The sequence below is a fragment of the Scophthalmus maximus genome, chromosome 1 (genome assembly GCF_022379125.1).
Source record: "Scophthalmus maximus strain ysfricsl-2021 chromosome 1, ASM2237912v1, whole genome shotgun sequence".
In the NCBI taxonomy this organism is placed as follows: domain Eukaryota; kingdom Metazoa; phylum Chordata; class Actinopteri; order Pleuronectiformes; family Scophthalmidae; genus Scophthalmus; species Scophthalmus maximus.
The window spans coordinates 4,867,969-4,886,648 of record NC_061515.1 but is presented as its reverse complement, the minus strand read 5'-3'; the positions used below and the strand labels follow the sequence as shown (position 1 = coordinate 4,886,648).

Sequence of the window (18,680 nt, the reverse complement as noted above, 5' to 3'; positions counted from 1 at the left end):
GAGCTGACGGTGAGGGGGGTTCACTGGGCTCTCCCAAGTTATGGCGTTGCAAAGACTAACAAAAGTCACACTTTTGCACGGTGTGACTTCAAAAACTTCCACAACTACACATGAAAAAAACATCGTAAACAAAAATGTCTCCCTACCAGTTGGATCCATCAGGGCATTGGCTGCACCCCAGCGGTGGTAGAGGGCAGCCAGCTCGTGGGGGCTGTAGTTTTTGAGGAAGCTGAGCACGTCACTTGGCATCTCGGCGACCGGCTCCTGCTTCACATCTCCGCGAGCCTCCGACGGCAGCGAGGAAGAAGGCGCGGAGGAGGGGGAGGAATTGTGCAGGGTGCCTCGGTGCGCCTGGGGGGCTCCGTAGCCGTGTCCTGCCGCGGAGCCGTGGGCGACGGCGCTGGGCCTGGCGGCGTTGGCCCGGCCCTGGCTGTGGGAGTTGGGGAGCTGCTGATGAGGGGAGCCCCTGGCGCGGCTGTACTCAGCGAGGCCGTGTTTGCTGGACAGCATGAAGCCGAGGCCCTCTTGTGGCATTAAGTAGCGGTCGGCCATCCTGGAAGCTGTGGCGGAGCCGGGGCTCGGGGCCGACGAGTGCGAGGGGGCGCCGCTGCTCTTCTCCATGGAGCTGGAGGATGACAGCGAGCTTCCCCTCGGGTAAATGTCCACTTTGGGCCTGAAGCGAGGCTGGTTCTCCGTGTGCCTGGCACTGCTGCCGCCGCTGCCGCCTGACCGTGCAGGGGCTCGCCCCGCTTGGGTGCCTGACGAGGAAGAGGAACCCCTGGAGAAGGAGGAGGAGGAGGAAGGAGTAGAAGATGATGATGACGATGGCGTGGCCGCATGACTGGCCTGCTTGTTCTTCTTTAGCACCTCGCTGGAATAGTTTGGGGGCCGCGTGCGCTGGGTGCGCATCACTGGCGGCAGCGGTGGACACTCTTTTCCCTCCAGGACCGGTGGGGGGCCGGTGCGTCTCCTGGCGGATAACGATCCGTCCCTGGAGCCCTTCGAGTTGCTCTTGAAGGCCCACTTCGGAGCCAGATTTGAGCTGCTGCTGTTGATGCGGTGAGCCACAGTCTGGTGCATCCAGAGCACCTCGGGATAGCGTGTGGAGTGGGAGCAGAAGGAGCACTTGTGGCTAGGGAGGCTCTTCCTATCCAAGGTTAAGGAGCCTGTCCCCCTGAGGCCTTCAGCCCTCACACACAGATCCACGGGGGCCACGGCGGGGTCGAGCGGGGACGGTCGAGCCAGATGGTAAGCCGGAGGGGATGCAGAGTGGTTCAGCCCCTGGAGAAGTGCTTTCTTCAGCTTGGGATAGCCGCTGGGAGTGGCCCTGTCTGAGCCGGAGCTGGGGCTGGCAACGGGGCTGGGTCGATCTTCGGGGCCAGGCGGGTGTTGGACACGAACGTGAGTCAGATAAGCCTGCGACTCGGAGGTAACGTAGTCACACAGGCTGCAGATGTAAGGCTTCTCATCTGTGGGGGAGAGATATGACAACACAAAGATCAATGAGTGCATAAGGAGTTGTCTGAGTTATTCTCCTCTCTACCTCCAGTTATCTTCCTTTTATCACAACCTGATGTAGTTTGGGTGAACAGCCACCAGGCTGCAGCGTTGACCACTGTCCCCATATCCCCTCTTTTCATTTTACATGTGAACAGAGCCTATTCTGCCATTACCACAATTACTAGCGCTGCTATTATATGAAAACTAAACAAATTAAAAAACAGATAAAGAGTGAAAATTCTTACAAGATGATCCAAGAATATTTCTGAAAAAAAACTGGATGTTGAGCTCGGTCATAGACATTATTTTTAAAACTAGTTTGACATATTCAGATTGTGTCAGAGACTCATTCATGATTCATCTCTGTGGTAAAGGTTGGGATGTATGATGGTGTGTAGATGGTGTGACAACAATCACACAATTACAGAGTCGAAAAGAATCAATCAATTTAGAATAAATGGAATATTAAGGCTCACATAGTTACATCATCTATTGTATGGCGGCTGTGGAACTCAAATTGCATTGGACAAATAATGCTGATTCCTTCCGTGCACCTTTATAAACTCTCCACAAGGGGGCGTATTCGTCCCATTCTTCACTGGAGGAAAAGAAGAATCTCCTACACTATCCAATATTAGGAATTAGGGGGGTATGAATAAAAGTTATAGTAATTAAAGTATTATTAATGAATTCACAGGGTGTTAAAATGATATTAAAAATATAGTAATGTAAAATGTGAAATCCTCACATTGATTTTTGAACATGTACCCATCATATCGGTTCCAGGTCACGGGAGCTCAGATCATCTTTCACACATAAATACTTTACGGAAGTCTCCCACAATCCAACAGATCGGATGGTGTAAGTAGGGCATTGTTGTGCCCTCCACTACCCCCTCCCCGGGTTTTACAACTACACCAGTAACCTGCCATCTGTTTTTCATTTGGCTTCCTGTTGGCGAGCCTGGCCAACACTCACAGCTCAGAATCTGCCAAGGTGAAGCGCCCGGGCCCCGGGCGGTCGAGCAGGCAGCGTGGTAAGACTGATGTGCCCTGTTTTTTTTCAAGGGCCCATACTGTTTCTTATATTTATCAACAAACCCCGTAAGTGGTGCAGTAATTGAAGGACATGATTGAATTGTATAAATATCAGCACAATCCTGAGCAAGTCTGAAAAAAAAATTCACACATACGCACGAACATTTGTACAACGCACCCTAACACAAACCCTGCCAAGTTTGAAGACGGTGGTGAAAAGCAAACGCGTGTCTTAGAAACACACAAACGATCAATCGACACTATCCATGAAAATACTGCCTTCCGGTTTCGTACTTCATCAGCGTACGCCAGCTCTCATTAGGAGAACACAGTTGTAGAGTATGATGCAGATATATGTCAATGTATCTCCAAAGCAATCCACTACGCTTGCACAGTGGCAATTCATCTCATTACCACGTCCACTAAATGATCATTATAATTGGCATAATAGTCAAAACGCCTACAGATGCCGGTGTGTGCGTCGGCGTCTGCAAGCGAAACACTGCCGCGTCTCATTTGCGCCCCCCCCCCTAAAATGAGGGACAACCGAGTATTTGGGACCGGAGTGTCCTCTGAGCGTCTTTCTCCGATTGCCTGCATCTCTCTCCATTGAGAGGAGACTATAAATAACCAATCCCTCAGACATCAGGCAGCCCGGCTGGCGCAGTGGTGAGAGGAGTGGATGAGTGACAGTGGAGGTGTCACGGGAGGAAACCTTAGAGATTGGGGAAGAGTCAGAGGGAGCGGGGACGAAAGGTAAAGATGAGGATGGACGGACAAATCGACTGGGGCCCTTATCTTCTTCTTCTTTGGGTCAATACTGAATTCTCATAAATCTTTATATAGGATGACTTTGTCATGAATATTTACACATTTAATTGGAGCCAAAATGTCACAAACATAACGTTTTCCTCACATCATGTCTCTAATTGTTGTAGGTTTTGAATTTGATGTACAGTTGAGGTAAATAGATCTAGTGCCTCGAACTGCAATTCCTGTCGACCGACAGCAGGATGTCCATGGTCAATACATTGACTCATAAAATCATAAGCTACAGGAGCACAGGACCGATGTGTTCCTAGTCAAGTCGAATATAATCGATGATCGGATTTCAACGCGCGACATGAGTGAAGAGTAGAAGAGGAAACACACAGCGAGATTTCCATGGCGAAGAAAGAAGAAGAAAAAAAACATATTCACACACAGATAAGGGGGGTGAGGGGAGTTTCCTGAGACAGGAAGACCTGAAATAGCACATGGCTCGATCAAGCCTGAAGAAATGCTGCGGCTATTTTTGAATGTCTGCACTTACAGGGAGGAATGGACACAATCACTACGATTCTCAGCGATCCACTGTCCTAGCATGCACAAGGAGTACAGTCTTCTGTGTGTTTAAAAGTTAAAGGACAAGAAAAGCCAGAGGTACAATGTTGCTGCGCACACAGGAATCCTCTCTCATCCCCTTTCGCATGTTTCAACTGGGATTCTGGGTGTTTTGCCCCTTGCATGGATCTGTTCTTTTTTGTTTTGTTCTGAGGTGCTTATCGGTTGTGGTGGTGAAAAAATGATAGGCATTCCAAAAATGCCCTCCGCTCTACCGACGCGCCACTGAAAGGCATCAAAGTTTCACCTCACTCTTCTTGTTATTGCTCCGTGAAAAACGAGATAATCGCACCGTTGTTCTTTTCGGGCGCAGTTAAGGTTTATTGACCACATTTGATGGCGTGTGTGTGCCGCACTCGACAAAGGAGCTGAAAAGTGGGATGCAATGTTGAGATTCTGCCACAGGGTGGCTCTGGTTCCCACCCCACGAGAGGCCGACGAGCTGCACCTACACAAGAGCACGCTTCATCAACAGATGTTTACTACAGAGTGACAGAGCCGGGGGCCTCGAGTGGGAGGCTTGAAAAGAGCCACAGTCATTTCTGCCACTAAAGAAAAAAATCCTGCACAGTGTACTAACGTCTATGGGATTCACTTAGGGAGTTCATTTTTGTCATGCTAGGAAGTTAAATCCGTATGTAAAGGACCCACTGGGTAAATAAAGATGTCCGTCGCAGTCTAATTAATTGTTTGACTGGAAAAACTATAATCACTTACTACATCTTCTTCACTGATAATTCCCAAATGCAATACTCAAATTACAAGTACAAGAACAAGTACAAAGCAAAAGACGGCTGTTGTTGACTAACCTGACAGCTCTCCAGAGTTTGCCGTACCCATCTCTGAGGCCTGATCTCCTAGGGTGGAGGCTGGCGGAGAGTCTCCGTACCCCGGGGTGCAGGGCCGACTGGGGAAGCCCGACTCTGGATCGCTGGTGGAGCCCCATCGGTCGTCCCTCGCAGTCCGTTCCTTGTCTCCCACGGACGCCCTGCCTCCGTCCTTCCTGTGGACCCGCTGGTGGACGATCATCTGGTGACGACTGCGAAACACCTTCCCACACTCGAAGCACTCGTTGGACTTGGAGGAAGCCTGCGACTGGGACGACCGCCGTCGGTCTTGGCGAGACGACGGCCGGTACTCTGAGTCGCTGAGGTTCTCCGGTGTGCGGTCCCCCAAAGAGGCATGGCCTCCCAACCCAGAGCTGCTGCTGCGTCTGCCCGAGCTGCGTTTCTCCTGACGCTGCAGAACATAACGACTGCTCTCCTTCTCAAAAACCACAGCGGCTCCGGCAAGGGCCTCCTCCCCCATACTTCCTCCACCATAGGAAGCCTTGTAACTGGGCTCCACTGGCTCCACAACCCTTCCTTTAGTGGCTAGTTGCCAGGCCTGGTAGCTGCAAACTGGATCTAGCTCTGCGATTCTGCGACCCACATCCTTCTCACCTTCCCCTTCTTCGCCCGGGATCTTTTCCTCAACAGACCGGAGATTTAAATAGTCAAGAAAACGTCTCTTAGCAGCTGGTGAGTCCTCATCATCACTGGGTCTGCACTGGCTCTGGGATTTCCTTCCATTGCCGACACTATGAACCTTTTCATGGGCTCTCAGGCTCTCTTTGTTGTGAAATAGGTTCCCACATTTAGAGCACATTTGATAGATGGATGCAACTGAGCCAGTAACAACCTCAGGATCCTGGGCCACGTCGTTGATGGTGGCTGGATGCTCGGGTAACTCGGATTTTGACCGTGACCTAGTTTTGGTGTTGTGTGTTTTCATGTGAGATTTGAGAAACCAAGCTTCGCGGAACCGCCGTCCGCAGATCCGACAGCAGTGGTCCAGGATCCCCGCATGCTTCTTCATGTGCGACTTCAGAAACCAGGCTTGGCTAAAGACTTGGCCACAGGTCTCACAGGGGAATGACCCGTCGCCCTGGGTTTGGGTGACATCAGGTTCAGTCACAGCCTCTTCCTTGACAGCCGTCTCTTCTTCTGCATCTACTGTGATGTGGACCTTCTCGATGTGGCTGAGGAGCTGGTCTTCTCGCTGGGCCTCGTAGCCACAAAGACGGCAACAGTAAGGCCGCTGGTCGGTGACAGTCTTCTCTCTTTTCAGGCTCCTTGCGGGCACTTTCCTCCGACTCTCCTCGCCGCTGTCCCCATTGATCATCCGGTTACAGGCAGAGCTGCTTTTAGTTGGACTCGTACCGCCATCAAGACCCTCCGAAACACTCATCTCCTCCTCCTCCGCCCCACCCTCTTCGTCGTCGTTGGAGTGGTGGCTCGAGAGCGTGCCCAGCTTATGGCTGCGGATGTGAACTTTGAGGTTGCCCTTCTGGGAGGCCCTGTGGTCGCAGTAGGGGCACTTGTACGGACGCGCGCCAGTGTGGCGTCTCATATGCTGAGACAAAGAGCTGAGGAACGGGAACCTGCGTCCACAGATGTTGCAGTCATAAGAGCCGGGGATTCTGTCATCCTCGCCCTCCATCTCATTCCCACGGCTGGCCTTGTCTCCTGCTAGCTTTTCCTTTTGGCCTCCAGCCTGAGTCTCCATCACCTCCACACTGTCTCTGGGATTCATGGTACAAAACCACTCTACCCCTTTCTATCTGGCCTTTCACAGACGTAAAAAAACCAACAAAAAAAACGTGAAACTACTGCTATCTACAGTGGCACATCTAGGGGTGTCCGGCCTGCCTTTGTTTATCAGTTCAAATGCTATCTGCCTTCAGTCATCCAGAAATGCTGCTAACGCAGCAGCTCAGTTAGCACTCTCCAGCTACTGCATGCCACACCATCCATCCATCTTCATCTGACACTGTCATCGGACCAATGACTGAAACTGTGTGCAACTGGCACGAGCTCGAACATTTGCTACGACATGTGTAGCAAATTGTAAAAAAAAAAAAAAAACAACCTTTACAGGCTAATGGGAGGCTAATAAAGATTTCTGTCTCGACATGAAGTGAAAGTTCTCCTTGTCCAATTTCAGGTCATCACTGTGCCAGCGGCATGAAGTTATCAGAAGGTTTCTGTGTCGGCATAGCTAATCCACCGAACTCGTATTATTCATTTCACCGGCTTCTCTTCTCTTCTTTATCCACCTGAGAAAGAAAAGCAAAGAGAGAGGTGGTGGGAGACGGAGGGCGGGGAGGAAAGAGACAAACGGAACAATGTTAGTGGTGCTACAGTATTTTAAAAAACAATTCTCTCTTCTCAGCTGCCCTCACTTACCATTTGCATACATAGTAATCTAGTTGCAGTAGCCTAGGCAGGTGGACTTGAGTCCTAAACTATAACTAACTACAAATGTTTGTCTGATAATCTGGCTGTGAAGTGAAAGGCAGGCGAGACCTCAGGTCGGTGATCGAGTCCCTGACAGCTTTGCGGACGCATACATTTGTGCTTTCCGGGTAAGACCGCGAAGGTGATGAGTGAAAGTGAAAAGCAAATGTAAAAAATGTCCTTTCAGATTCACTTTATACAAAAATCTGAGCGCGTATATGTCATTCATTGCACCAGTGGCAACAGGGATGTTTACCCCTTGTCATCGACACGGTCTTTCACCTCTTCATCCATTGCAACTGAGGAATTCACCTTGTAAAGAATTTTATATGTATAAATTCAGCGTACAGGTGGAATATTGTCACATATAAAGTTCACTATGTATCTGAGGCTGAGCACTGCACTGTGTGTGTGTGTGTGTGTGTGTGTGTGTGTGTGTGTGTGTGTGTGTGTGTGTGTGTGTGTGAGTGTCTGTGCGTGTGTGTGTGTGTGTGTGTGTGTGTGTGTGTGTGTGTGTGTGTGTGTGTGTGAGTGTCTGTGTGTGTGTGTGCGTGTGGGGAGGGCTTGGGGGCTCTGATACCACACTGGCTGAGTCGACACTTTACACAATCAGGGTGGTGGTGGTGTGTGTGTGTGTGTGTGGGGGGGGGGGGGGGGGGGGGGGGGGGGGGGGGGTCATGTTCACATCAGCAAGATCAGCAGTGCCACCATACTCCCTCCCCCGTACCGGCCTCACACACCCGCCCTCAACCGACACTATCACATGACAGGGATCTTAAGTACACAACAGGAAGTGGAACTTCAGACAGTTTGCTTTGTTCTGTTGCTCAAACGGGAATAGAACGGGGGCCGGGGAGACAGTCAACCAGAAAGAGAAAGAGACAGGAGGAATATTTCAACAATTTGCATATAACAGGTTTTGTGGTGACATCTGCTGTAAATACGAACAGAACAGAAACGTTTTATGCTAATTGTGTCGCGTTATACGTGTGCCGAAATAGCCATTTTTCCTTCCTTTTTATCATGACTAGAGGTGAATCACAGCTTTCTTCTTATTTCTCTCTCTGTCACCTGACACACTTTTTTTCTTCCAACGTATAATATTAGAAGCAACGTATAAATCCCTTTCAGATGAAGATCAAAACTTCAAAAAAAAAAGACAAAAAGAAATTTCCATGCGAAGCTGGAGTATTAATTTACGCGGATGCTCGCGCCTGGAAGTGTGGACTATATGGAACGTGAGTGACAGCGTTATTACAGGCTATTATATAGAGTGCCAGGGCCCATAAGCTGGGTTACTGCCAGGCTCTAATTATAAGTGGATAATTGATCATAATCATAAGAGGATAAGGTGGTGGAGGAGGGAAGTTAGCACCAGAACAATCACGCGTCTTCAACTCTTGCACTGAAAATGACTACCCTGCCTATCTATCCAGAAGGATTCATGCTACTGAAACCAGCTCGGGCCTCGACGGTTCGCCCTGCCGCCTCCCGGAGAGAGCTTCGTAAGCGAAGGCTTCGTAAGCGAAGGCTTCGTAAGCGAAGGCCTCCAGCCTAAGAGTCCTCCTCTGCCAGAAGTGCAGCTGCGGCGGACATTTCTTCGAAACAAACTGTATTATTAGATCCAGACCTCATGCGAAGTCTAAATATAACCAACCTTGATCTTTTAAAAAAAAGGACAGAAACTCACCATTTCTGCTTTCTATAAAAAAAACAAACAAGTAAACCTTTTACATTACAGCCACGCTACAGGTTTGGCACTTTGGATCAGTCAATCCACCGCTTTGGTCCAAACTGAAATATCTCAACTCCCAAACAGAGGATAAATTCCCTAACGACTTTTATGATCTCCTTATTTTCTCTCTTATGCAGGCGTGGGAAACCTCCAACCTGCGTATATATGGCCCACAAGGAAATTGACATATTCAAAAATAGAAAGTAAGAACAATTTTAAATAAATGAATGTTTCTGCAATTATAGAAATAAAAACAAAAAATAGAGGACACAAATGTCCAGGGGGAAAGAAACATATAAAGCTGCTACATCAGCGTCATGGTGCCTGTGTAGAGAAGAGTATAGAAGTAGATATGGAATGTCGGGCTTTCCGACAGAAATGGACAAACAATTGTGTTTTCGTTGACGTAGAAGACGAGCCAGAGTGTCCGAGCTGCTCGCTGTGGGGAAAAAGGTCAATCTCGAGCATCACTACAGCCGGAAACGTGTCAGGCTGGAGGAGAAGCAAGGACGAGGCGGAGCAGCTTTCAAAGGAGAGAAATACTGGTATGGCACAAGATATTGAAAAAGAAATGTATAATAATAAAACAGTTCACAGGGGCTGCTGGCATGGCTGTAGGCTTGACTTTAAAAGTATTAGAGGCAGTTTTGCATGTGGGAGAAATAATATTGTAACTTTAAAATGTGATCCCTTGAAGCATAAAGCAGTGCGCCGTTTAAATCGTTCCCCCCCGGGATCGTCTCTCGTCATCGCAACGATCAACGCAACATTCAACCAATCCCTGTGAATTCTCTGCGACACTGCAATTTTGCAAAAAAAAAAAAAAACAGCGCAACTTTTCCACAAATTTGACCAATCATTGGTAGTTTCCCATCAGTTTCACCAACCATAGCAGTCAACCCACACAAAACGTTGAGCCATACACAACATGTCCGCAACCAAACTCACTTCCTCAACCGGAGGGACTGTTAAAAATGATTTGAACGCCACGACACCACACTGACTCGTTGGCTTATGTACAGTATTTATCTGTCACACAGCTCACATACAGTGTTTGACTCTGCCTCACTTACACAAGACGTTCACAATACTGAAGCGTTATATGAGGCATATGACCCCAGAGAGATTCATTTTAAAAAGGGTTACGCAAAGAGCCATGAAAAACGTCATGCACCTCTTCCTTTGAGGACCAAAAAAAGCAACAATGAATAACAGCCAACGCGTCACATGACAAGAGCATCAGGTGATGATGGACATGTGGGAAAAATTCACCTGTCCACTCCCTCCATCTGTCCCGTCTGCTCTCTGTCTCCGCGTCCCAATGTCACTCATCAATGAGTCGTTTTTCTTCCAGTTCTGGTTCTAAACACGAGGGATAATGATCTTATTTCCCATTAAATGGCTTTGCTGATTGGGGGAGCGGTGGGGGGGGGGGGGGAGACTGGTCAGCGGTAAGCCTGTCATCCACCAGACAGTCACATGTGCAAATTGAGATGTAATGAGATTAGCCACCAGAAGGGAAACAATACAGGCTCCTCACCAGGCCGAAGGGGGGGAAGAAGAAGAAAAAAGAAAAAAAGACAAATTGGCTTAAGGGAGGGAGAAACTGTCCAGAAGAGACGGACAAGATTACCAATCATCGAAGTCATCAAAAAAGGGAAGAGGCATTAAAAGCTCTATTAAAGGCCAATGTGGCACAGTGAGGGGATATAAAGTCGTCCAGGAGGAACAGTCCTGTTATTAAACCTGGACTGCAATTGACAGCCTCCAGCTAATTGACCCCACACACACACACACACACACACACACACACACACACACACACACACACACACACACACACACACACACACACACACACACACACACACACACACACACACACACACACACACACACACACACACACACACACACACACACACAATGATATTTTACTTCTTGGTTCAGTGTGTTTAAAATGCTGCGTTGTGATGGGATCACCTTTTTTTCTTTTCTTGCAGAGATCAGTGCAACCCTACGTGGTCTGATATGAGACATGCCATTGATGGACACTAATGCTGTCCTTCCCATGAGTCACCGGGAGTGTGTGGTAGGCCCACACTTAGATGATAATGACTGCGGTGTCAACCCCCCCCCACTCTCTTTCCTTGACTCCTCGACCTCTGCCGTTCTGAACACTGAACAGTAGCGGTCGAGGCCCGGCCGGCGTGAGGAGCAGGAGGAAATCCGCTCTCGTTTTCCCACCCATCGTGCACAACCCCTTTTGCAAGAAGAGCTGCGCGGCTACTTTTCTGTATCTGAAACTCCCAAAGGTTTCACATCTGGGGCGGATCTCGAGAGGACCCGCTGCGGGAGAGGACCCGGTGCGGGAGAGGACCCGCTGTGGGACAGGACCCGCTGCAGGAGAAGACCTGCTGCAGGAGAAGACCTGCCGCAGGAGAAGACCTGCTGCAGGAGAAGACCTGCTGCAGGAGAAGACCCGCTGCAGGAGAGGACCCGCTGCAGGAGAAGACCCGCTGCAGGAGAAGACCTGCTGCAGGAGAAGACCTGCTGCAGGAGAAGACCCGCTGCAGGAGAGGACCCGCTGCAGGAGAGGACCCGCTGCAGGAGAAGACCTGCTGCAGGAGAGGACCCGCTGCAGCCATGTCAGCCAAAATCCTGACCTAAAATCTAAGTTTAATATATGAAACATTCTGTACTATCATGAGACCATCACAGACACAAACATTATTTCAAGGATTACACAGACTAGGACAATTTTGCATAAACTTTTGCTGTTGATTTTATATCAATTTACAGCTTAAACATCTATTTAACGTGCAGCATGTTTAGGTCCACTGCAATCTGGGATTTGAACTGGCTCCACTGTTCGACAATGTGCGGTCCTCGTCACAAGCTGCTCTACTGCTCCATCTAGAGGCCACAGATTAAGCTTGCACAACATCATTTGGAGCAAGAATGTGAAGGGGGGGGGGGGGGGGGGGGGGGGCTGGAGGGCCCACAGCAGTCTACTTTCCTTTAACTGCACTCACTGCTAGTCAACAGAGACTCATACACACTTGCGGGAGGTTCCAAAGCCTCCTGCGACAGAAACTCTCGTCCAGCCTTCATCACGGCGATCATCTCAGAGGCAGCCGTGACACGAATCCGCCGCACCCGAGGGCGCAGAGATTGGCTTTCGTAACACAATGACTCACTCACGCCGTCACCTCAGCGCCGATAATAACTGTGGGTCGTTTTTTCTCGTGTGGGACATCCTTCAGCCGCGGTGGGACCCGTCTCCCTCCCACACACAGCAGCAGCACAGAGACAAGCATGTGAGGAGGGTGAGAGTAGGGAAAATAAAGAGTGGACCTTCTGTTTAAACACACACACACACACACACACACACACACACACACACACACACACACACACACACACACACACACACACACACACACACACACACACACACATGCAGAGTAACTGAGGAATCATGAAGCCAAACAGAAGGAGCTTTTAATGTTGTCTACACACATCTTTTGAAAGTCTACATTGAGCACACTGTGGGCTTTTAACACTCTCTCATACAGGCAGCATTGAAAGCTTAACGGCCCATACTGAGAGCTGCACACCCACACACACACACACACACACACACTCACACACAGACACACACACACACACTCACACACACAAACTCACGCTGCTTCGCGAAGCGTTTTACACAAAACAACCTCGCCATCCTCTGTACAGCGGCTGATAAAGTGGAGACATTCGGTGCTCAGAGCGCGACAGAGGGGACGGTATGGAGTCTTAAACACACACACACACACACACACACACACACACACACACACACACACACACACACACACACACACACACACACACACACACACACACACACACACACACACACACACACACACACACACACACACACACACACACACACACACACACACACAGTGCACAGCCAGTATATTCTCAGACCAATCAATAATCCATTATGAACAAACTGCTCTTCACCTCTCACCCTGCTCTAAACTGGCACACAAAGAGGTCTGCTGTGGGCTCCACGATGAAGAGAGAGAGAGGGGCAGGGCACAGCTGGATGCACACACACACCCGCACACAAGCTCACGCACACGCACAGGCAAGCTGCGGGACATTTAAGGATGACAAACTTGTCAGCTGTGGAACGAAATAGAACAAAAAAAGGCTTTTCGCAAACTTCGCGGTCGGCGGACGAGGTTCTACTCTGACTGCCCTTCAGCGCCGCTGATTCATTTTCATCCCACTTGTCATAAGTTATGTCATCTACAACTAAACACTACGAACACACTTTCAAATATTTCACGGATTTTGCAGCATGCACTGTTCTCAATTGTTATGCGCTGCCAAAATGTTGGCAATCGTTCACATATCTGCACATGCGACGCATCTGGAAACGTATGCACTCGTGTACACGAGCGATCTGGGACGACCCTTTAGAGACTCGGTGTAATGCGGACGGTCGTGGTGCAGCCGGGAATCGGTGCTGTCTTGTACTGGTTGCTTGTTGCTCTGGACTGACTGGAGCTCAGTGCTTTTGTCTCTCTCTGCTCTGACTCCATTTTGTTTCCGGCTTGGCTCTGGCTCAGCCACGACTTGTTTCAAGTCCAACTCGGCTCGCTCCGCCCGTCAGACCCGTCGTATTCATAAAAACCACCGGCGGAGCCCACATGACAGCGTCTGATCATATCTGTTCATATCTGTTCATATCGCCCTCAGCAGGTACCCAGGCCAGAAGGAAACTCCCAGACTGCATGGCAACAGGTTGGCTCTACTTTGATGAATTTGACAATTTGACTGCAGGTTAACTCTCACTCACAGGAAGGATCTCAGACCATCTCCGGGTTCATCTACATCCAATTTTTCGAGTCCAGTTCCGGGCCGTTGTGGTTATGATCCATCTTCTCCCCTCTCGTCGGGGTCTGTCCCGGGTCTGTCAGAGCAGGTCATGCTCATAAGCAGGAAGAGCAGTGGGGGGCTTTGTGGCATTGTTGGGGTCTCCAATTCCCATCCTATCCCCAGTTCCATCCCTGCCCCCCCTCCCATCCCTTAAACCCGGCCAGAACAATAGAGGGGGTCCAGGCTGTCTGTCCCTTCTCTCAAACCCCCCCCCCCCTCCCTCTGATAAATAGGCTGAGAGGGGATCCTGCCTGCCTACTCTATTTGCGTGAGAAGGGCCTTTGGACAGAAAAGAGTCCAGAGTGTGCGTGTGTGTGTGTGTGTGTGTGTGTGTGTGTGTGTGTGTGTGTGTGTGTGTGTGTGTGTGTGTGTGTGTGCGTAGGAAGTGGCAGGTGTTTGGGTCAGTACTGTCATGTTACATTTCGGTGACCGCTCCGTGCTCGTGGGATTACTGGACGGGTCCAGAGGGGAAGGGGACAGATCTCGGCCCAGCAAAAGTACACACCAACAAAACTGTAGTAAACGCTGACACGACATATGGTGGCATAAAGTCCACAGGTCAAGACTGACTGGTTTGCAATACGGTTGGTTTGCGCTGGTGAGTTGCACTTTGACTATCGCAGCAGGTCACGTTTTGTCTCTGTCTCTGTGATGCTCTCAGGTCTATGAAATAAAAGGGGAACAAGGTTCAAGAGAGTTTCACAACAGCTTGAGTCTCATATCTAATCTATCTTTGCCAAAAAACTGTGTGTATTTTCCATTTTTGTTTGTTGTCTATTGTTTTGTGGGGGGGGGGGGGATCAAGTTGGATAGACACCTGCTGCTGAGATTTTTCAGTTTCAGTTTAAAACCAACAAGAGCTGCCTGCTGCCATGGGCCCAACCATCTTCAACTTCCTGTGTGTGTGTGTGTGTGTGTGTGTGTGTGTGTGTGTGTGTGTGTGTGTGTGTGTGTGTGTGTCTCCCCCCTCCCTCTCAAAATCTGCCTGTTTTTCTCACACCGCTCGTTAACCCCTGGGTGCTCCTGCCCATGGAGCCTCCCCGCCTCCTCGAACCACAGCAGCATTCCTCTTGCACGCACACACGCACACACGCACACACACATATATACACTGAGTTCTACTGTCGCCGTGCAACGCAGACTAAACTATCAATGCGCTGATCTTAATTGCCTTAGAGTTGAGAAACAATAGATATCCTCACTGCATCAACTCTACTTGTGCAGGATTGCAGATTTCGATCATTAATCCCCCAAAAACGCTTCAACCCTGGGCCCAGACCTTAATCTGACAATAAAAACCTAAATCCGAATCTTTAATCCTTAACTCCTGGAGTAGATGTGACGATGATCAGACTGCACTCGTGTAACAGGAGCTAACAGACATTTCCTGACACGGAGGCGCCTGTGTTCTGTACACAGTCGTACGCAACTCGATCGAAGAAGTTTCATTGTTTTCGATTCAACTCCATGAACACAGCTGGCAACACCAGATCCAAACCCCTCGTGTGCCTCCCTTCGCTTTGAGAAAAAAACTAAACAGCAAAGGCACAACTGCAACCTGCTGGTGTAATGGTGGGGAAGGAAGGGAAGCAGCTGATACCACCCCCCCCCCCCCCCCCCCCCCCCCCCCCCCCCCCCCCCCCCCCCCCCCCCCCCCCCCCCCCCCCCCCCCCTTCTCTCTTTTCACCCCGTGCCCAAACTGTCCTCTCCTCCCACAACTCTCCGTCCGGGCCTCCGTCCGCCCCCCCACCTCCACCTCCACCTCCGCCTCCCCCCTTCATCTGTCGGCAGCTCCTCAACCTCTGCAACTGAACCTAAATCAATCTCTCTGAGGTGTAATTAGACCGCTGACCTGAAAGCTGGCAGACAGTCTCTCATAATGTCACATGTTCCGACATGACCGTTTTATTTTACAAGATGGCTCGGCCGTTAATTACACACACACACACACACACACACACACACACACACACACACAGGCAACATCAGGGCACGGGTTGGATCCATCGGTGTGGTATTAGTTTCTTAAGTGTAACTCCGGCAACGTAGACATGGATTTTTCAAACTAACCGCACAGTTGTGCGCCAGTGTGCATCTTCAGTGTCGCGTATGACAGCAGCACGTGCCATTACTGTATGAGTATTATAATAAACATTGCTAAGTAGCTGATACGATCTACTACAGTTGACAATTCACACAGGAAGATTTATGCTAGAAGACTGTGTCATACACTTACCACAACGGGTGGCAATCAGAAGGGGGGGGGGGGGGCAAAAAGAGGATTCCTTATTAAAGGCCATCATTTTACAGGAAACTGAAATGTAGGTAACCCTGAGAATGCTGACACTATAATCACCTACACAGCGTTGTAAGAAATGACCTCCAGTGCAAGTTATCAGCCGTCAAACACAACAGTGGTTGATAGGGCCGCAGCTAGAGCTGCAACAGCTGATGGATTAGTGACGGACTACTGAGTTAATCGGCAACTATTTTGATAATCGATTAATCGGTTCAAGTAGTTTTTGTGGAAAAAAAAAAGATAAATATTCTCTGCTTTCAGCGTCTTAAGTGTGAATATTTTCTGTTTTCTCTGCTCCTCTGTAACGGTGAACTAACTATCCTCGGTGTGTGGACAAAAGAAAAACCTCATCTTGGAGTTTTGGGAAATACGATCATACAGTTTTCACCATTTTATGACATTTTATGAACCAAGCAACTAATTGTGTTTCCCAAACCCCAAGATGGTGTTTTTGTTTTGTCCACAGAGCAAAGCTATTTAGTTTATGGTCATAAAAGAGCAAAGCAACCACAAAATATTCACGTTTAAGAAGCTGAAATTAAGTTCTAGTATTTATACTGTGTTAGCATGAGGCTGCCAGGTGAATCATCAATGCATACTTTAAAGAACATGCATTGGCTTTTTTTCTACATATGAACACGGAATCTGTGTTTGAATTTCCATTGCCCACTCATTTACTTGGTTTACTTGCTTTTGCTACTTGCCGTGTGCCTCGTTTTTCAAACCTGTTTCTACCCCGAGGCACAATGTGAAGAACACATCCTGTAAGAGTTGTCGAGAGGAGAGATATGAAAACATAGAAGGGCAACAGATCTGCTCTTGACTCTTCCTTACCGCCTGCGCACACACGCACGCGGACACACACACACACACACACACACACACACACACACGCACGCACGCACGCACACACGCACACACGCACACACGCACACACACCTAACACGCACACACACACACACACACACACACACACACACACACTGGCATGCAGGATGGGAGCGTTTCCACTGAAGTCTCCCGGTGTCTCTACTACAGAAAGTGTGTGGGGGCTCAAACGGGCAGTTGTGGTTCACACGAGTACGAGCACACGAGCCATGAAAATAAAAAAGAAATTACACATGCACAAAACACATTATAAGAGAGGCACAACTCCAAAATAGAGTAACCTGCGGGTAGAATCCAATTTCAACCCCGGGATACAAGAGCTACTGTGTACGGTGCTGTGCGAAGTATCGAACCCTCTCTGTGTGCATAGGTGTGAATGTCTGAGTGAAAATGAAATGCACTGCCGTATAGATTCTCCTTTTTTGTCACCACAAAGACACAATAATAACAATAATAATAATAATAATAATAATAATAACAATGTATGAAACAAAACTACTTGCCAACTGTCATTACACACAGTATGCTCGCTAAAAAGTCCTTCATCTGAACAAAACCGCCAATGGCAAACAGACATTAAAAATACTATAAACCTTATTGCTTTATATCTCAAGAGAAAAAGTAACAAAAATTCCAGGCCGAGCAGACGACCAGGCACTTGACCTTGTTTCATGAGGGACAAAAGCTAGATACGACGTGTAATTAGCATTTATGCTGAGCGAAGGCTGCTCAGCGCCTGTACAGACACAACAGTGGCATTGGTCTTCTCATTTTTAGTCCCCTCAAAAGACCCACAACAGTGTATTGAGGTCCGAACCAACGCACAATTTTGTTCTACGGACATCCCTCCAGTCCCCGTGGGCCCATTATTGGCCTATGAAAGTTCACTAAGGTCATCATCAACTCATTATTGACCGTCATAAGTCCCTGGAGCAATGTTCTAGGAGTGAGATTTTGTGTGTGTGTGTGTGTGTGTGTGTGTGTGTGTGTGTGTGTGTGTGTGTGTGTGCGTTTGCGAGTCAGTGTGTGTCCTGAAACATCTGCCCAGGATTCCACGTCCAAAAATAATAAGAGAAAAAAATAAAATGAGTGAAGGAAGGAAAGCACACAGGAACTGGGGCTGCTCGATGAGAATCACAAACACTGTTGGTCTTTTATACAGGGCAGGGAGCTTTTTCTAGAGAGCGCTCTGAAGCTATACATGACACGTTTCTCTCATACGCAGGCTGACAGGCGTTACCGTGAGAGAGAGAGAGAGAGAGAGAGCTTATTGGGGGGGCTGCATGGCCATGATGGATGGCTGTATGAAAAGAACTGGAGATCCCATCTGGGTCACGTCTTATCAGGCTGACTGATTCACACTGATGAGATCATGACGGCCTGCGAACCCGCCCGGCGGAGGAAGCCCTAAAACCAGCGGCGAGGTACACAGGGCGGCAATCGGAGTCTGAGGAGGGATGCATGTCGAGGAGAGCAGAAAAAGGCAGAGGAAATAATGAGAGGAGGAGGGGGGGAGGCAGAGGGAGGACAAGTGGTAAATAGTGATGTAAAGTCACGGCGGGAGATGGATTGGGATAACGAGAGCTGACCGGCAGGGAGAAGTGAGAGATCGAGGCAGG

General features: G+C 49.0%; 1 protein-coding gene across 6 annotated transcripts in view; it reads right to left on the bottom strand.

Moving 5' to 3' along the window:
• Window positions 1–18,680, bottom strand: part of LOC118315985 (zinc finger protein 516-like) — a 66,305-nt gene that overhangs the window by 12,073 nt on the left and 35,552 nt on the right. For 5 of the 6 annotated variants that reach the window (XM_035643745.2, XM_035643726.2, XM_035643758.2 and 2 more), the window contains 2 exons: window positions 4,730–7,017; window positions 147–1,469 (listed from right to left, as the gene is read on the bottom strand). In XM_035643745.2, the coding sequence (XP_035499638.2) occupies window positions 147–1,469; window positions 4,730–6,494 (3,088 nt within the window). In that variant the 5' untranslated portion in view covers window positions 6,495–7,017. Of the gene's footprint in view, window positions 1–146; window positions 1,470–4,729; window positions 7,018–13,794; window positions 13,976–18,680 lie in introns of those variants that run through there. The other variant, XM_035643757.2, reaches the window with a different exon arrangement.